The sequence below is a fragment of the Bos grunniens genome, chromosome 25 (genome assembly GCF_055505025.1).
Source record: "Bos grunniens cultivar Pamir isolate PY7600 chromosome 25, Bosgru_T2T1.0, whole genome shotgun sequence".
In the NCBI taxonomy this organism is placed as follows: domain Eukaryota; kingdom Metazoa; phylum Chordata; class Mammalia; order Artiodactyla; family Bovidae; genus Bos; species Bos grunniens.
The window spans coordinates 40,588,724-40,605,779 of NC_141189.1; the positions used below are offsets into that span (position 1 = coordinate 40,588,724).

Here is a 17,056-nt window from a genome sequence, read left to right on the forward strand (position 1 = left end):
AAACCGTCCTCAAAGTCTCTGGGGTTTCTGGAAGTCCTCATGGGATATTCCAAAGGTTACATGACGTGTAACAGGTTGAATGTTGAAGCACATATGAGATCGTGTAGTGCTCCATTTCGGAGAAGGCAATGGCACCCCACTCCAGTACTCCTGCCTGGAAAATCCCATGGACGGCAGAGCCTGGTAGGCTGCAGTCCATAGGGTCGCTGAGGGTCGGACACGACTGAGCGACTTCACTTTCACGCATTGGAGAAGGAAATGGCAACCCACTCCAGTGTTCTTGCCTGGAGAATCCCAGGGATGGGGGAGCCTGGTGGGCTGCCGTCTATGGGGTCTCACAGAGTCGGATACGACTGAAGCGACTTAGCAGCAGCAGTGCTCCATTTACCTACATTAAAGAGATTTATGCCGCCCCCCAAAAAAATGTAAAACACCATTCTTATAAAATTTGTTTTGGAAAATACAATGATTTTCATAAAAATGTTATGCTAACACATAAAAGTTTTATTGTATCTTTTTTGGTAACTGATTTATTGGATATAATTCACATACTATACAATTCACCCACCAATACAATATTGTAAAGTTTAAAAATAAAATAAAATTTAAAAAAAATAAAAAATAAATAAATAAATAAAAAAGCAATAATAAAAAGAAAGAAAGAAAAAAAAATGTACAATTGAATGGGTTTTAGTATATTCACAGAGATGCGGATGTCACCACAATCAGTTTTAGAACAATTTCATCACTTCAAAACAAACACACCTCAGTCCCCCATCCTCCCACCCTAAGCAACTATTAATCTACTTTCTGTCTCTATAGATAAGCATATTCTGGACATTTCACTTAAATGGAATCATACGACCTTTGGTCTTTAGTGTCTGGCTTCTTTCTCTAAGCATCAGATCAGATCAGTCGCTCAGTCGTGTCTGACTCTTTGCCACCCCATGAATCACAGCACGCCAGGCCTCCCTGTCCATCACCAACTCCCCGAGTTCATTCAGACTCATGTCCATCGAGTCAGTGATGCCATCCAGCCATCTCATCCTCTGTCGTCCCCTTCTCCTCCTGCCCCTAATCCCTCCCAGCATCAGTCTTTTCCAATGAGTCAACTCTTCGCATGAGGTGGCCAAAGTACTGGAGTTTCAGCTTTAGCATCATTCCTTCCAAAGAAATCCTAGGGCTGATCTCCTTCAGAATGGACTGGTTGGATCTTCTTGCAGTCCAAGGGACTCTCAAGAGTCTTCTCCAACACCACAGTTCAAAAGCATCAATTCTTCGGTGCTCAGCCTTCTTCACAGTCCAACTCTCACATCCACACATGACCACAGGAAAAACCATAGCCTTGACTAGATGAACTTTTGTTGGCAAAGTAATGTCTCTGCTTTTGAATATGCTATCTAGGTTGGTCATCACTTTCCTTCCAAGGAGTAAGCGTCTTTTAATTTCATGGCTGCAGTCAGCTTCTGCAGTGATTTTGGAGCCCAGAAAAATAAAGTCTGACACTGTTTCCACTGTTTCCCCATCTATTTCCCATGAAGTGGTGGGACCGGATGCCATGATCTTCGTTTTCTGAATGTTGAGCTTTAAGCCAACTTTTTCACTTTCCACTTTCACTTTCATCAAGAGGCTTTTGAGTTCCTCTTCACTTTCTGCCATAAGGGTGGTGTCATCTGCATATCTGAGGTTATTGATATTTCTCCCGGCAATCTTGATTCCAGCTTGTGTTTCTTCCAGTCCAGTGTTTCTCATGATGTACTCTGCATATAAGTTAAATAAACAGGGTGACAATATACAGCCTTGACGAACTCCTTTTCCTATTTGGAACCAGTCTGTTGTTCCATGTCCAGTTCTAACTGTTGCTTCCTGACCTGCATACAAATTTCTCAAGAGGCAGATCAGGTGGTCTGGTATTCCCATCTCTTGAAGAATTTTCCACAGTTTATTGTGATCCACACAATCAAAGGCTTTGGCATAGTCAAGAAAGCAGAAATAGATGTTTTTCTGGAACTCTCTTGCTTTTTTCATGATCCAGCGGATGTTGGCAATTTGATCTCTGGTTCCTCTGCCTTTTCTAAAACCACCTTGAATATCAGGAAGTTCACAGGTCACATATTGCTGAAGCCTGGCTTGGAGAATTTTGAGCATTACTTTACTAGCGTGTGAGATGAGTGCAATTGTGCGGTAGTTTGAGCATTCTTTGGCATTGCCTTTCTTTGGGATTGGAATGAAAACTGACCTTTTCCAGTCCTGTGGCCACTGCTGAGTTTTCCAAATGTGCTGGCATATTGAGTGCAGCACTTTCACAGCATCATCTTTCAGGATTTGGAATAGCTCAACTGGAATTCCATCACCTCCACTAGCTTTGTTCGTAGTGATGCTTTCTAAGGCCCACTTGACTTCACATTCCAGGATGTCTGGCTCTAGTTCAGTGATCACACCATCGTGATTATCTGGGTCGTGAAGATCTTTTTTGTACAGTTGTTTTCGAAGTCCATCCATGTTGTAGTACGCCAGCAGTATTTCATTCTTTTTATCATCAAATAATATTACACTGTATAGATATACCCCAATTTGTTTACCCATTCATCTGTCGGATAATGTTGGGTTGTTTCCACTTTTGGGCTACTGTGAATAGTGCTGCTGTGAACATTCATATGCAAATTTGTGTGGACAGATGTTTTCAATTATTTTTCCACCTAGGAGTAGACTTGCTGGGTCAATGTTTAACCATTTGAGGAATTGCTAAATTGTTTTCCACAGGGTCTGCTCCATTTTACATTCCTACCAGCAATGTATGAGCATTCCAATTTCTTCACATCCTGGTCAACACTTGTTATTATCTGTCTTTCTGATTAGCATGGCATTTCATTGTGAAGTGAAGTGGCACTTCATTGTGGTTTTGATTTGCATTTCCCTGATGGCTTATTTAACTTATATGCAGAGTACATCATGAGAAATGCTGGGCTGGAAGAAGCACAAGCTGGAATCAAGATTGCCGGGAGAAATACCAATAACCTCAGATATGCAGATGACACCACCCTTATGGCAGAAAGTGAAGAAGAACTAAAGAGCCTCTTGATGAAAGTGAAAGTGGAGAGTGAAAAAGTTGGCTTAAAGCTCAACATTCAGAAAATGAAGATCATGGCATCTGGTCCATCACTTCATGGGAAATAGATGGGGAAACAGTGTCAGAGTTTATTTTTTGGGGCTCCAAAATCTCTGCAGATGGTGACTGCAGCCATGAAATTAAAAGACCCTTACTCCTTGGAAGAAAAGTTATGACCAACCTAGATAGCATATTCAAAAGCAGAGACATTACTTTGCCAACAAAGGTCTGTCTAGTCAAGGCTATGGTTTTTCCAGTGGTCATGTATGGATGCGAGAGTTGGACTGTGAAGAAAGCTGAGTGCCGAAGAACTGATGCTTTTGAACCGTGGTGTTGGAGAAGACTCTTGAGAGTCCCTTGGACTGCAAGGAGATCCAACCAGTCCATTCTAAAGGAGATCAGCCCTGGGTGTTCCTTGGACGGAATGATGCTAAAGCTGAAACTCCAGTACTTTGGCCACCTCATGCTAAGAGTTGACTCATTGTAAAAGACTGTGATGCTGGGAGGGATTGGGGGCAGGAGAAGGGAACGACAGAAGATGAGATGGCTGGATGGCATCACCAACTCAATGGACGTGAGTCTGAGTGAACTCCGGGAGTTGGTGATGGACAGGGAGGCCTGGCATGCTGCAATTCATGGGGTGGCAAAGAGTCGGACACAGCTGAGCGACTGACCTGAACTGAACTGATGGCTGATGACGTTGATTCTCTTCTCACGTACTTATTTGCGATTTGCATATTTTCTTTGGAGAAATGTCTATTTAGAGCCTTTACCCATTTCAAAGTTGAGTTGTCATTTTATTATTAAGCCTAAAAATTCTTTATATATCCTAGATATATGTCCATTGTCAGATATATGATTTGCAAAAAGTTTCCCCCATTCTGTGGATTGTCTTTTCATTTTATTGCCCCCAGTTAAGACAGGGTCCTCTGAAGCACAGAAGTTCTTAATTTTGATGATGTCCAGTTCATCTTTTTTTTTTTGCTTGTGCTTTTGATGTCACATCTAAGAAATCATTGCCTAGTCCAAGTTCACAAAGATTTACCCCCACGTATTCTAAAAAGTTTGGTGGTTTACTTCTTACATTTGAGACTTAAACCCATTTTGAGTTATCTTTTGTGTATGGGGAAGTACGGGGCTTCCCAGGTGGCTCAGTGGTGAAGAATCCGCCTGCCAATGCAAGAGACTCAGGTTCGATCCTGGGGTCGGGAAGATTACCTGGAGAAGGAAATGGCAACCCACTCCAGTAGTCCCTGGAGAAGGAAATGGCAACCCTCTCCAGTATTCTTGCCTGGAAAATCCCATGGACAGAGGAGCCTGGCAGATTACAGTCCATGGGATTGCAAAGAGTTGCACATGACTTAATAACTAAGTATGCACAGGCAAAGCAGGGCTGTGAGTTCATTTTTTTTTTTTTCTGCATATGAACATCCTAGTTGTACCATTTGTTGAAAAGACTGTTCTTTTCTCCCTGTAATTCTTTTGGCTCCGCTGTTGAAAAACAATTAACTGTAAATATGAGGATTTATTTCTGGACTCTCACTTCTATTCATGGTCTGTGTCTATCTTGTGCCAGCACCACCCTGACACAATTACTGTTGCTTTGTGGAAAGTTTTGAAATCAGAGAGTGAATTCTCCAACTTCATTCTTTCCCAGGATGACTTTAGACCCCTTAAGTTTACAGTTGTCATCTTTCTTGTCAGTCTTTTCGAAAACAGATCTTTATTTTAAACTTTACATCATTGCAAACACATTCCATGGCAATTGTTTTCAAGTAATTCTTGCTTTTCCCACCTACCTGTATATTATAACGCTCCCCAACATTATAAGCTTATTTACATATGATTGGCTACCTAATTTAGCTATTTTCCTATTGGACACATTTCTAAATTTTACTATTGCTGCTGTGACTGCTTCATTCCTAAGTTTCGGGGTACCTGGGTGAAAGTATATGGGAATGCTTTGTACATTTCTTGCAATTTTTCTGCATGAAATTATGTCCAAATAAAACGTCAGACAAAAAAAAAAAAAAACTATCCCTTTGGCAATTAGTGAGGGGAAAGCATCTTTTTCCGAAGTGCTCCAGCCCCCTGCCCAGCTATCCGATGCTCGTCCATGAGTCCGGCCATCGTCCATCGGTCCAGCCCCCACTCACAGCGCACAGTCACTGCCCACTTATTCTCTGACCACTTTGTGCGGTGGGGACCGGGGTTGCTCCGGTGCCGGGAGCTGAGGGGCCTGGGAGTGCTCTCCTGGACACTTGGCGGGTGGCGATCCGAGTGGTCCAGCATCCTTCGAGCTGAAGCCGGCCCTGCCTCTCACCAGCCCCGGGTGCAGCGACGCCCCGGCTCCCCTCCCGCACCGCGCCTGCGCCCTCTGCTCGCCGCAACACTTCGCAGCCCTCCGCCCGCCCAACCCGGCTCCGCCTTCGTCCGGCCGGAGCCCCCAGACTTCTGGCCGCGCGTCCTCACGTGGACAGAAAGAAGGCACTTCTCCTCTAGAAAATGCCGCTCGCCTGACAACCCTCCCTCCGCCTCCCTCCTTCGCGCCTAGCCGCGTCCCCCGCGCTCCGGGCAGGTGCAGGTCCAGGTCGCGCGGGGCCAGCCTGCCCACATTTTCCGCAACCTCGGTCGAATCCCCTCCTTCCTGCGTTCTCTTGCCCCCTTTCCCATCCGCGTTCTCCGTCCTGCGCCTCCTTCTCGGGCCTAAAGCTCCGCCGGACCTCCGGCTCGGCGCTTGGGGTCCCCGCATCTCCGCCCCTTACTGGGGCTTCGCGTCCGGCACCCCTGCCTGTCGGCCCCGAGCGCCTCCCGTGCGGAAATCGACAAAAACCGCCGCCCCCGCATACTTGAGCCTAAGTTACGGAGCAGGAGGGTGGGGGGAGAAGCCATAGATCTTAATAAACAGTGGGTCACGTGGTGTCTTGGAAGCGGTACCTGCTGGGGGAAATCAGACACAGAGGAGGAGGGTCTGCGACTTGGGTAGGAGGGTCTGTCGGAGAAGGACTGGAGCACGAATCTCGGATAGCCGGCGATCTGCCGGATCGCCACTGATCGCCTTCCTGCCCCCAGCAGAAGTCACTTTGGAGCCGGTGCCCCGACCGCAAAGGGCGTGGGTGGGCGTCCTGGGTCCGCTGGGCCAGACGGCCTCCGGGCGCGCCGCCTCCCGGCCGCCCGGAGCATCAGCCACGCGGGGCGGGGGAGGGGGCATCTCTGGACCCGCCCTCCAGTCTAGTGGTGGCAGCCCCCAGGAGAAAACACGCAGCGGGTGTGCCGGCGGATAAAGCGGGGGGGGGGGGGGGGGGAGGGGAGGGGAGGGGAGGGGGCCCGTTGTCAATATTTTCTTTTCAATGGTGTTGCCGGGTGTTGGCGAGGATGCCTGAGCGCCGGGTGGAAATGTTGGAAGCGGTGTCCTCCCCCGGAGCCGCTATCTCACCCGAGACTTTTGAGAGGATCGTTACCGACCTGGACACGAACGGGATACGTCCAGCGGGACTGCCTGCATGAATGATCACCACCCCTGTGGCGGTACGTTGTGCTACGCTGTAAAATGGACGCTGGAAAGACCTTTGTAATATATTAAGAATTCCCTGGCTGTCCAGTTGTTAGGACTCGGTGTGTCACTGCCGCTGCCCAGGTTTGACTCTCCGGAGGGAATTAAGATCCCGCAAGTCAGAGGGAATATCCAAGAAAAAAAAAAAAAAGAACTGAATGACCCCAATTTTCTGAATATAAAAATATTTATTACAAACCTATCTCTAGGTGATGGAATTATTGGAGATATTTGTAATATTTTTTCTTAATCAATATTTTCTTATTTATTTCATAACCATAAATAACATTATTTTTAGCTTGAAAGACCAATGTAAGTTATTTTTTAAAAGAAAGTGTACCGTCATCCTATGTATTTTTAAAAATCTTATTATTTATTTCTTTATTTATGGCTGTGCTGGGTCTTTGGACTGTGAGCGTTTTTCTCTAATTGCAGCCGGCGGGGGCTACTTTTCATTGCTTTGCTGGGCCTTCTCCTTTTGGTGGCCTCTCTTGCTCTGGAGCACCGGCTCTAGGGCCCTCCACCTTCAGTAATTGCAGATCATGGGCGCAACAGTTGTGGTTCCTGAGCTCTAGAGCATAGGCTCAGTAGTTGTGGCCCACAGGCTTAGTTGCTCTGAGGCATGTGGGATCTTCCTGGATCAAGGCTCAAACCCGTGTCTCCTGCATTAGCAGGCAGATTCTTTACCACTGAGCTACTGGCTGGGCAGGCCAGTCCTCTCTCCCTCAAACCCAGTTCCCTGAAAGAGACCTCCATCGCTGAGCCCTTTTCAGCCCCCTTCCAGCATCTCCACTCCCCTTCCCTTTCCTCTACCCTGGGGCAGGGTGTAGGGAGTTGTGTGTGGAGTGGCTTCCTGACTCTTCTCTCAGCTCCCACTTTGGATGCCCCCACCCCACCTCACATCCGTTCTCCTCCGGGTGTCTGGTGAGTTTTGTAAAACCACACTGACTAGGTTCCCCCTCTGGGAGAATCCTTCCCCACCTTCCATGAACCTGGACCTACCTGTGGCCTCTAGGCCCCTGGGCTCTGGACCACTAGCCTCTGCCCATCCTGCCTGCCCTGTGGCCTTCCTGTCCTTTTCTCTCTGGGCCCAAGTCTCGCCTCTCCCAAGCATGCCGTCCTTACCGTTCAGCTCCCTTCACGGGGCTTCCCCAGGGCCCCGTCATACGCTAAGGAGCTCTTGGCCTTTTCCCCGGCAGCTCTTAGCCCCAGTTTTCATGGACTTGTCGCAGGAAGTTCCGTGCTTCCTGTCTAGCTCTGGGAACCTGGGCTGTGATCTGTTGACCACTGGGTCCTGTGTATCCTGCTCTGGAAAGACATTAAGGTTCTCCAAAGGTGGGACTTCCTGGTGGTCCAGCGGTTAAGAGTCTGCACATCCAATGCAGCCGGCCTGGGTTCGATTCTTGGTCAGGGAACTAGATCCCACGTGCCACAGCTAATGATCCCACATGGGGCACAGAAGATCCTATGTGCCCCAACCAAGACCTGCTGCAGCCAAATAAATATGAATTAAAATGAATATAAGACAGAATAAAATATACGATGTTGGTCTGGGTGTGTTAAAGAAAGCAGCAGGAGGGAAAGGGCAGGTGAATCTAGGTGGTGCTCTCTGGATGCTTGTACAACTACTATGGGAGTTTGCAATGTTTCAAAATTTAAAAAATAAGAAAACCTCCAGATCCAGCGTGTGGGCTCCCATCCTGACTCGGCAGTGGCTTCCTGCCCCACAGTCCTAACCACCTTTCAGGCAGGGTGACTTGAGCCCCCGGAGGGAGGTACCCCCTTGCTGATCCCCCACGCAGCCTCAACCAGGCCCCCTCACTGGGGCCCCGAGTGCCACTCCCAGCCTTGCCTGGCAGTTGCAGAAGGGGTCGATGGTGCCACAGCACAGTTCAAGGGAGTGGATGCCTGCTGAGACCCTGTTCAGGCCAGGACTGCCTGGAGACCAGGCTGAGGGGCAGGGGTTGGCTCCTCTCCCCACTGCCTCTTCTCCAGGCCCGCTCCACCATCGAACGGTCCCCCCCAGCCCCTCAGCACCCTCAGAACCAGCCCATCACGGGGATGACTCAGACCTCAGGAAAGGAGAACCAGGGTGGGGGATGGGAATCTATTTAAATAGAGAATCCAGACAAAAGAACTTTCCAAGTTATGGGTACAGAATGTAAATGTTACAGACAACCTCGCTGTAAAAATAACAGCAGAATGGAGAGTTGGGCAAGGAAGATGCCACGTAACTCACTTTTCCCAAGAGCGACTCAACAGATAACAGATTAAATTTGGAAAATGTTGCTTGAAAACAGAAGTCCTCTAAACTCTGCCTTAAAAAAAAAAATAATCCATTTCGTTTTGCTCAAAGGCAGTTTCCAAATGACAGGAGCACGTGGGCTGAAGCGTCTTGAAGGTGTCAGTTGCTCAGTCGTGACTCTTTGTGACCCCATGGACTGTCGCCCGCCAGGCTCCTCTGTCCATGGAATTCTCCAGGCAAGAACACTGGAGTGGGTTGGCATTTCCTTCTCCAGGCTGACACCTTTTCTCAGGGAACCCTGACTTCTGGTTGAAGGAAGGCAACAGCAGGGCAGCACCCCAGGGACCTGGAGGCGGGGTGCTCAGGCTCCCAAGAATCTACCTCAGCCCCCACACCACCCAGAGGGAACACAACAGGGCACCATACACTTCTGTTGGGGTGCCCCCTCAGACTGCAGGCCCACCTCCTCCTCAGCAGAACCTGGGGCTGCCATGAACGTTAGGGTCCCTGTGCAGGGGGGCTGTCAGTCCTGTGTGGCTCCCTGGAGGAGGCGGCCTTTCTGAGGGTCCAGGAGGAAGGAGCGGGCTGAGGCGTCCTGCGGACTAGCTCTGGAGGGACAGCCAGGGACAGGCAGGATCCACTTCCCAGGGGTTCTGGGCTGGAGACCAAAGGCGGCAGAAAGAGGAGGCCTCTGAGTCTCCACCTCATCTCTGGGTCAGAGGCTGGATGTCCACGCTGAGGAGGCCCAGGGGTGTGAGGCCCTGGGGGATGGAGGCCCCTGCAGAGCCCTCCGGGGTCTGAGAGATGGTCCAGGCCAGGAAGGGTGAGGTAAGTGCTAGAGGGGACGCCCCGGGGTGGGGGTGGAGGGGAGGGGGATGGGGGGCGGTGGCGGTTGGAGCTGGGGTCTCAAAGGATCCAGAGTCATGGAATTTTAAAAGCCTATCTATGATGGGACCTAGTGTACAGCTTCTTTTATTCTCTTAAAAAAATTTTTTTCTGCTACAAAAGTAAATTATGCTTGACTGGGAGGGAGAAAATTACAGTGCTGAAAGTGAAAACCAGTCAGGGGCTGAGCCCCAGGAGAAGCCCAGTGGAACGTGTAGAAGGCGCAGCCAAGTTCACTGACCGGGGCAGGACGCACCCACGGTTGTCAGGGCTACGGAGCCGCCCTGGGCTTGACGAGGGCCGAGGTGGACTCCTCCCCGTCCACCAAGGGGCTGGGGGCAGAAGGCCCTGCTAAGCTCCCATCTTCTTCTCCATCTGGAAGAGAAGGGGGTGGGTCAGGCTGTTGTCAAAGGAACAGGGGTTGGAGGGGTAGGGGGGCAAACCTGGGGGTCCCGGCTGCCAGGGGAGGGGTGCGGAGCTGTTGGCTGACTTAGAAAAGTAACTGCTGACTCCAGACATGCTTGCAAAGGCCACTGGCCCGGGGACACAGAGGTTGTTTCCAGAAAACTTGAGGCCAATTCTGGGCTGAGCACCAGGAAGCCGCTGCTACCCCTACTGCCTGGCCAGGGGACAGAGCAGGAGGCGGGAAGCGCTGTGGACAGGTCTGCAGGTAAAGGTGGAGGGGCAGGCCGAGGGTGCCCATGAGCGCCTGCCCAGGGGCGCCTGGGGACCTGCGTGTAGCCCCTGTTCCACGCCCCATCTCTGCGTCCGAGGAAGGTGGGTTTATCCTAATTCTCACAAAGGCGCCCTATGGGTTGAGGCCTACATGGCTCCAGAACCCAGGCTGATCTGAGAAGTGAGCAGAGGTCTCAGCTGGCGTGGAGGGAGCCCCGGGGATGGCCTGTCCCACCCAGCCCAGCTGGAGAAACGGGCTCTGAGCCAGATGCACCCCCATCCTTTGCAGGGACCAACTGATGGCCTCAGGGCGGTGACTTTGCTCCTCTGAGCCCTGCTTCCCCACAGGTCACCAGGAAGGACCCTCTCCTCCCAGAGAGGCAGGTGGACACGAGGAGGCACTTGGAATGGAACAGGCCAGCGGAAGGGCTCAAGGGTGAGCCGGGCCCCCTGCAGAGGGGCTTCCGGGCTCCGGGTTCCCTGACTCCCTGAGGATGGCTCCGTCTAGCAGGCGATGGAGCCTGAGGGGTCCCTTAGGTTCCCTGAGAACTCTAGGCTGGTGGCTGGGGATGCCCCCATCTCACGAAAAAGACACATGAATATGTAAATGCAGAAATAGGGGAGAAATAGGCCCAGGAACACAGACACACAAGGACCCACACAAAGTTACCCTTCTAGGCAAATACACATGTAAACAGACAGAACCTTAGACACACACATACATGCACGTGTGCATGGAGGTCTACAGACACGCGGAGATCCACACCAAGATGTATTTAGACAGACACACACATGTCCACGGCACACGCACCCTCTCCAGGCCAGCCAAGCCTGGCGGTCCCCCTGATGTCAGCCCTCAGAAGGCCCTGCTCCTGTCCTGCGTGCTGGGCCCAGGCCTCACCTGTGTCCAGCTTGCTGCGTTTCTGTTCAGGCTCCTGGGGGGCGGCCTCGATGGCCCGCTGAGCCTCAGGATGGATCTTCAGGAGGGCTTTGGCGAGGGTGGCAGGGCCAGGCACCCCCAGGGACATGATGCAGTGCACGCCTTTGCGCTTGGCCCCTTCCACTTTGGCACTGTCCTTGGAGGCCGTCAGCAGGACCAGTTTGGAGAACTTCCTGGGTTTCTTGGGGGCTGCGGGGACAACATCTGTGCCCGGCTGAGGGGGCTCAGGGGAGGGCTCCTGGCCGGCCTTCACACTCTCGCCCTCCTGCTCGCTGGGCTCGGGCAGGGGCATTCTGGGACAGGCAGCCGGGCCTCCAGGCCACGCTCAGGTCTCAGTAGGATTTGTCCTCCACCTCCCTGCAAGGAACCTGGCGGTCCAGGGGCTCTGTCCTAAGGGAGGAGGCAAAATCCCATCAGCGGGGACATCCCTGGCAGTCCAGTGGTTAAGACCCTGCGCTTCTAATGCAGGGGGCGTAGATTCGATCCCTGGTTGGGAAACTAAGGGATCCCATGGGGAAAAAAAATCCCATCAGTGGAGGGGCCCTTGGGCCAGGGTTCAGGAGGAATCTGGGCTGGAGGTCAGGGCAGGGGGGGCTTCCCCGTGCCCCCCACACCCGCCCCCACCTTGGGGAAGGACCGGAATGGAGCTGGAGAACCCGGGCCAGCATGTCTGCTGTCTTGGCAGCCTTGGGACCATCACCTCCCCTAGCCAAACCTCACTCCCCATCTGTAAAATGTGCCAGAAACAGGGCTCTGCAGGGGCTGCTGGCGTGACCAAGGTACTGACAGCTGAGTTACTAGGAACCCAGGCCCACAGGTGCTGAGCTCGGGGTGGAGTGCTTCCACGGGTTTGTCCCATTTCACCTTCACTCCACGTTGTGGAAGTTGATCATTCTCATCAACCCAGGTTACAGATGAGAACACGGAGGCACACGGCCAGGGAGCAGAGCTGGGGGTCTGGTCGAGGGGGTCCAGGGCCCGCCCTGCACTGCACCCGGGCTACCTGCTCCAGGATAACGGGAGCCGGGCTTCCTGAGCAACGGGCCTCGGGGAAAAGCACTTGGGGGATGGGAACTCAGGTCACTGACCCTCCCAGAAGGCCTGCTGCCCTTCACCCCAACACTCTGTCTGTGTCACCAGGAGCAGGGGCTGGGCCCCCAGGGCACTCTGCAGGCCCCAGAGGGGAGCCTGGCCCTGGGAGGCGGGACTCTGGACTCACAAATAGATCCAGTCCCCATCCCAGGCCAGAGGCCCAGGCCCCCCAGGGCTAGGGGATGCCAGGGCCCCACGAGGGCAGCGACTTCTGTCTGAGCTGGTGCTGGCGCTGCCCCTGCTGAGTGGGGACAGGGCTGTGGAGGTGTCCAGAGGAGCCGTGGTCACTGAGGGCTCCCTGGCTGCTGGACTGGAGAGCAGAAAGGATGGCTGACAGGGGCAGGGCTGGCCTGGAGACCTGGGCCCTGGGGCATCGGTGTGGGGGTGTCTGTTGGGGGTGAATGGGTAGTGAGCAGATGGTGAGGGTCTTTCTCAGTTTAGCCCAGAAACAAGGCTGTCACCTTGGCAGATGTCTCATGTACCCTGTCCAGGGCCCAGGGGGCAGTGAAGCCCATACTCTTACCTGCCCCCCTGGACCTGCTTCTCTGACCTGGCTTTGAACTTTTTTTTTGAGTTTGCAGTCCATAGGGTTGCAAAGAGTCAGACACGATTGAGCAACTGAACGACAAACTCACATGGCTTGAAGGGTCCATGCCCCGCACTTCATAGTCTTCCAAGACCCCATCATTCATGACAAGAGCCTGAAGTGCAAGATCAATGTGTGGTTGGGGTGTCTTGCCCCCCACAAGTTCCCCTGACAACTAGACATGAGAGCAGAAACCTCCCAAAGTGACAGGGAGGACACCTCCGGGGCGGGGGTGGTGGTGGTGGTGTCCTCAGGTCTATGCTGCCTGGTAGGAAGTCCCCTGACCACTGGCACCCCTAGGATTGATGTCTCATTATCTCTCCTGTCCCTGGTCCAGCTTCTGGGTGAGCCAACTCCTGCTCCTCCCACGTGGTCCTTCCCGGCTCTGCCCACCCTGCCCCACAGGGTGGGCAACATGGTGGTATCGGGGCCCTGGGGGGACACAGGGTCCAGCAGAAAAGATGCTGCCAGTGCCTCCCCTGGCAGAGCCACTCTGGGCAGGAAAGGGTTGTGGTGGGAAGCTCCGCCCACAGGCCCCTGATTGGCCCTGGGGCACATCCCGGGCCTAGCCTAAACCTTTGTGGTCCAGGGATGAAACTCCAGGTGGTTGGACCCCTTCCTCATACCATATCCAAAAAATTAACTCTAAATGACCACAGGCTTAAACATGAGAGCTAGTGATAAAACTCTTTAAAAAAGAGTTGGATTAGGCAAAGAACTAAAAGTACAGACAACCAAAGAAGAAATATGTAAATTGGACATCATCAAGATTTAAAACTTTTGTGAGTCATAGAGACTCACAATCAAGAAAGTTAAAAGGCAATCCATAGAATAGGAGAACATTTTTGCAGATCACGTATCTGATAAAGGGCTTCCCGGGTAGTTTGGTGGTGAGGAACACACCTGCCAATGCAGAAGACCCGGGTTTGATCCCTGGGTCGGGAAGATCCCCTGGAGAAGGGAACAGCAACCCACTCCAGTATTCTTGCCTGGGATTTCCCGTAGACAGAGGAGTCTGGCATATAGTCCATGGGGCCGCAAAAGGGTCGGACACAACTTAGTGACTAAAACAACAACATCTCTGATAAAGGACCTGCATCTGGAATTTATAAAGAACCTTTACAACTCAGTAATAAAAAGACAAATAACTCAATTTAAAAATGGGCAAATAATCTGAAAAGGCCTTTCTCCAAAGAAAATATACAAGTGGCCAGTAAGCACATGAGATGTTCAACATCATTAGTCGTGAGGGAAACGTGGATCATGAGATACTATTTCACACTATTAGGATGGATCTAATAAAACAAAGCAAAAAACAGACCATAACAAGTGATGGTGAGTTTGAGAAGAAAATAGAGCCTTGATACACTGCTGGTGGAGCTGTATATAGGCGCAGCCAGTTTGGAAAACAATCTGGCGATTTCTCAAAAGGTTAAACAAAATTACCACATATCCCAGCAATTCCACTCCTAGTTGTTTCTCCAAGAGAAATGGAAACTGATGTCCACATAAAAACTTGTACATAGAATGCTTGCAGCAGCATTATTCAGACACCAAAAAGTGAAACAGCCCAAATATCCATCAACAGGTAAATGAATAAACAGAATGTGATGTGTCCACACAAGGGAATATTATTTGATAATTTGACAAATTCATGCCACACATGAATAAGCCTTGGAAAGATCAGCTGAGTGGAAAAAAGGGCCTGTCATCAAAGATTGCAAATTATACATTCCATTTCTATAAAATGATCTGAAGTCTCTAGAAAATTGATACAGTAGAAAAATCCATAAGGACAGAAGGTAAATTTGTGGTTTTCTAGGGTTAGGGGTGGGAGGGATGGGGGCCAGAAGAGTGAATACTAATATGGGGGTTTCTGGGACGATTAAAAATTTCCAAAACTGATGGTGGTGAAGGCTGCAGAACTTGGTGAATTTACTAAAAGCCATTAAATTGCACATTGTGAGTGAATTCATGGTATGTAAACTATCTCAATAAAACTCATGTATTAAGAAAAGGGAAATTAAGTCTATGACCAGTGGTTTCCCAACTTCACGATACCTAAGAATCTTCTAGAATTCTTATTTAAAATGCCCAATCCTGGACTCCTCCAACCCCAGACTTCTTTCTTAGTGCGTCTGGAGAGGGCCCTGAGAATCTACTTTTATTTATTTATTTTTAACCTGTACTCTATTTGATTCTGATACTTTGTGAAACATGGCTGATGCCATGGGTCCTCAGCTTAGGAAGTTTCTAATCTCTTCCCTGGTCCATAGTGGAACTGTTCTTCGGCCACTCCATAATCATTGTCCCATGTGCTTCTTGGAGGGCTGTGATGGGGCTGCTGGTGAGGTGATGGGTTCACTTAGGCATCAGGTACACATCCTCACAGGGAGATTTTCAAAGCAGCAGTAAGATCCAAAATGGGTCAAGAATTGCTACTTGATAGTGTACGGGAAGGTTTCCCCAAAGTGGGGATTTCATGTAATGACATCTCTTTTCCCCTAATCACCACGGCTTAGAATCACCAAAGGTAGTCTTAGAGTTAGCTTTACTCCTTACCCGCTGTAATCTGCCCCTAGACCTGTCTATGCTGCGGAGCTGCGCCCCGCTCCCCAGCTCTCTCCTCTCGCGTCATGATCGCCCCTCCTGACCAAGCTCCCTGAGTGCCTCCCCTGTCCCAACATCTCAGACCGCCAACCGCCAGCCCTGTGAGCATCGCTAGAGCCACAAGGATGGGACGGGACAGGGGCTGGGTGCAGGGCGGGGGCGGTACTGGGTGGGGCGGACGCGGTCAAGGATAGACAACCCAGAGTGGGGTTCCCTGATTTGGGGTGTGAGGGCTCAGTCTTGGGGTCGGGGTGGTTGGGGGCAAGGAGGAACAAGGAGAAAGGAGCTTGAATAGCGGATGAAGGACAAGGGGGTGGCCTGAGCGCCGGGAGGCAGAGGTGGGGAGCACCCCGCCCACCCCAGCATCAGTAGCCCTTGGGGACCCCCAGGAGAGCCCGGCGGGGACCTGAGACCCTCCCCGATCCGCTGGGGCCCGTCCTCACCGGGCACCGGCCGGGCGGCGACGGCAGAGGGGCCCTCTCTCTCCGGAGGCCGAGCAGCGGCAGGTCCCTCGGCCTAGGTGTCTGGGGGCCCCCGCCTAGGTTCGGGCAGTCACCTCAGGCTGGGGTCAAGGAACGAGCATGCGCAGCAGGGCTTCTGAGGTGCCGGTTCCTTGAGCCTAAGTGGTTTCTCCGGGTCTTCCCCGCGCAGGGCAGAGCTGGCGGTCTGACCAATCGGCGCGCGGGGGCGGGGCCATGCGGGTACTGGGCGGGACTGAGAGTTCAGGGGCCTGCCAGGCTACGAACCTCGGGCGGGGCTCTCCCAGGACTGGAGGGTGGGTTTAACTGAGACCGTGCGACCTCCCCCAGTGTTTGACATCGGCTCGACGCGGAGGAAGTCTGAGCATTTGTTTAAGGGCCTCGGTCGTCCTCTTCGTTCTTCTGAGCGAACAGAGAGAACTTCCTTTATGTTCATCAAAGCTACTGATTCCTCTCTGTCCCCAGCATCCCTGAGGGCACAGCATCTTTGGCATTGATTGGATTCTCGGTTCAACCCTCGCCATTGGTCTCTTCCTCGCTACTGGTACCTTCAAACGCCCACAGGTCCAGTACTCATCTTTCGGTCTGTCTATCGCCCATAGGTCCAGCCCCCACTCACAGCGCACAGTCACTGCCCACTTATTCTCTGACCACCCTGTGTGGTGGGGACCGGGATTGCTCTGGTGCGGGGAGCTGCGAGGCCTGGGAGTGCTCTCCTGGACACTTGGCGGGTGGAGATCCGAGTGGTCCAGCATCCTCCGAGCTGAGGCCGGCCTTGCCTCTCACCCGCCCTAGGTGCAACGACGCTCCTGCTCCCCTCCCGCACAGCGCCTGCGCCCTCTGCTCGCCTCAACCCTTTCCAGTCCTCCACTCGCCGCCCCA

General features: G+C 51.9%; 1 protein-coding gene across 2 annotated transcripts; it reads right to left on the minus strand.

Annotated features, from left to right (window-relative positions):
- Nucleotides 1–9,851: 9,851 nt before the first annotated feature.
- FLYWCH2 (FLYWCH family member 2) lies at nt 9,852–16,265 on the minus strand. Of its 2 annotated transcripts, XM_086376187.1 has the most exons (4): nt 16,139–16,265; nt 13,135–13,200; nt 11,369–11,797; nt 9,852–10,167 (listed from the first exon to the last, which is right to left on the minus strand). In XM_086376187.1, the coding sequence occupies exons 3-4, from the start codon at nt 11,697–11,699 to the stop codon at nt 10,064–10,066; spliced, it is 435 nt and encodes a 144-aa protein (XP_086232313.1). In that variant the 5' UTR covers nt 11,700–11,797; nt 13,135–13,200; nt 16,139–16,265; the 3' UTR covers nt 9,852–10,063. The 2 variants fall into 2 exon arrangements, with proteins under 2 accessions (XP_086232313.1, XP_086232312.1); XM_086376186.1 differs by lacking the exon at nt 13,135–13,200.
- Between the last annotated feature and the right edge of the window lie 791 nt (nt 16,266–17,056).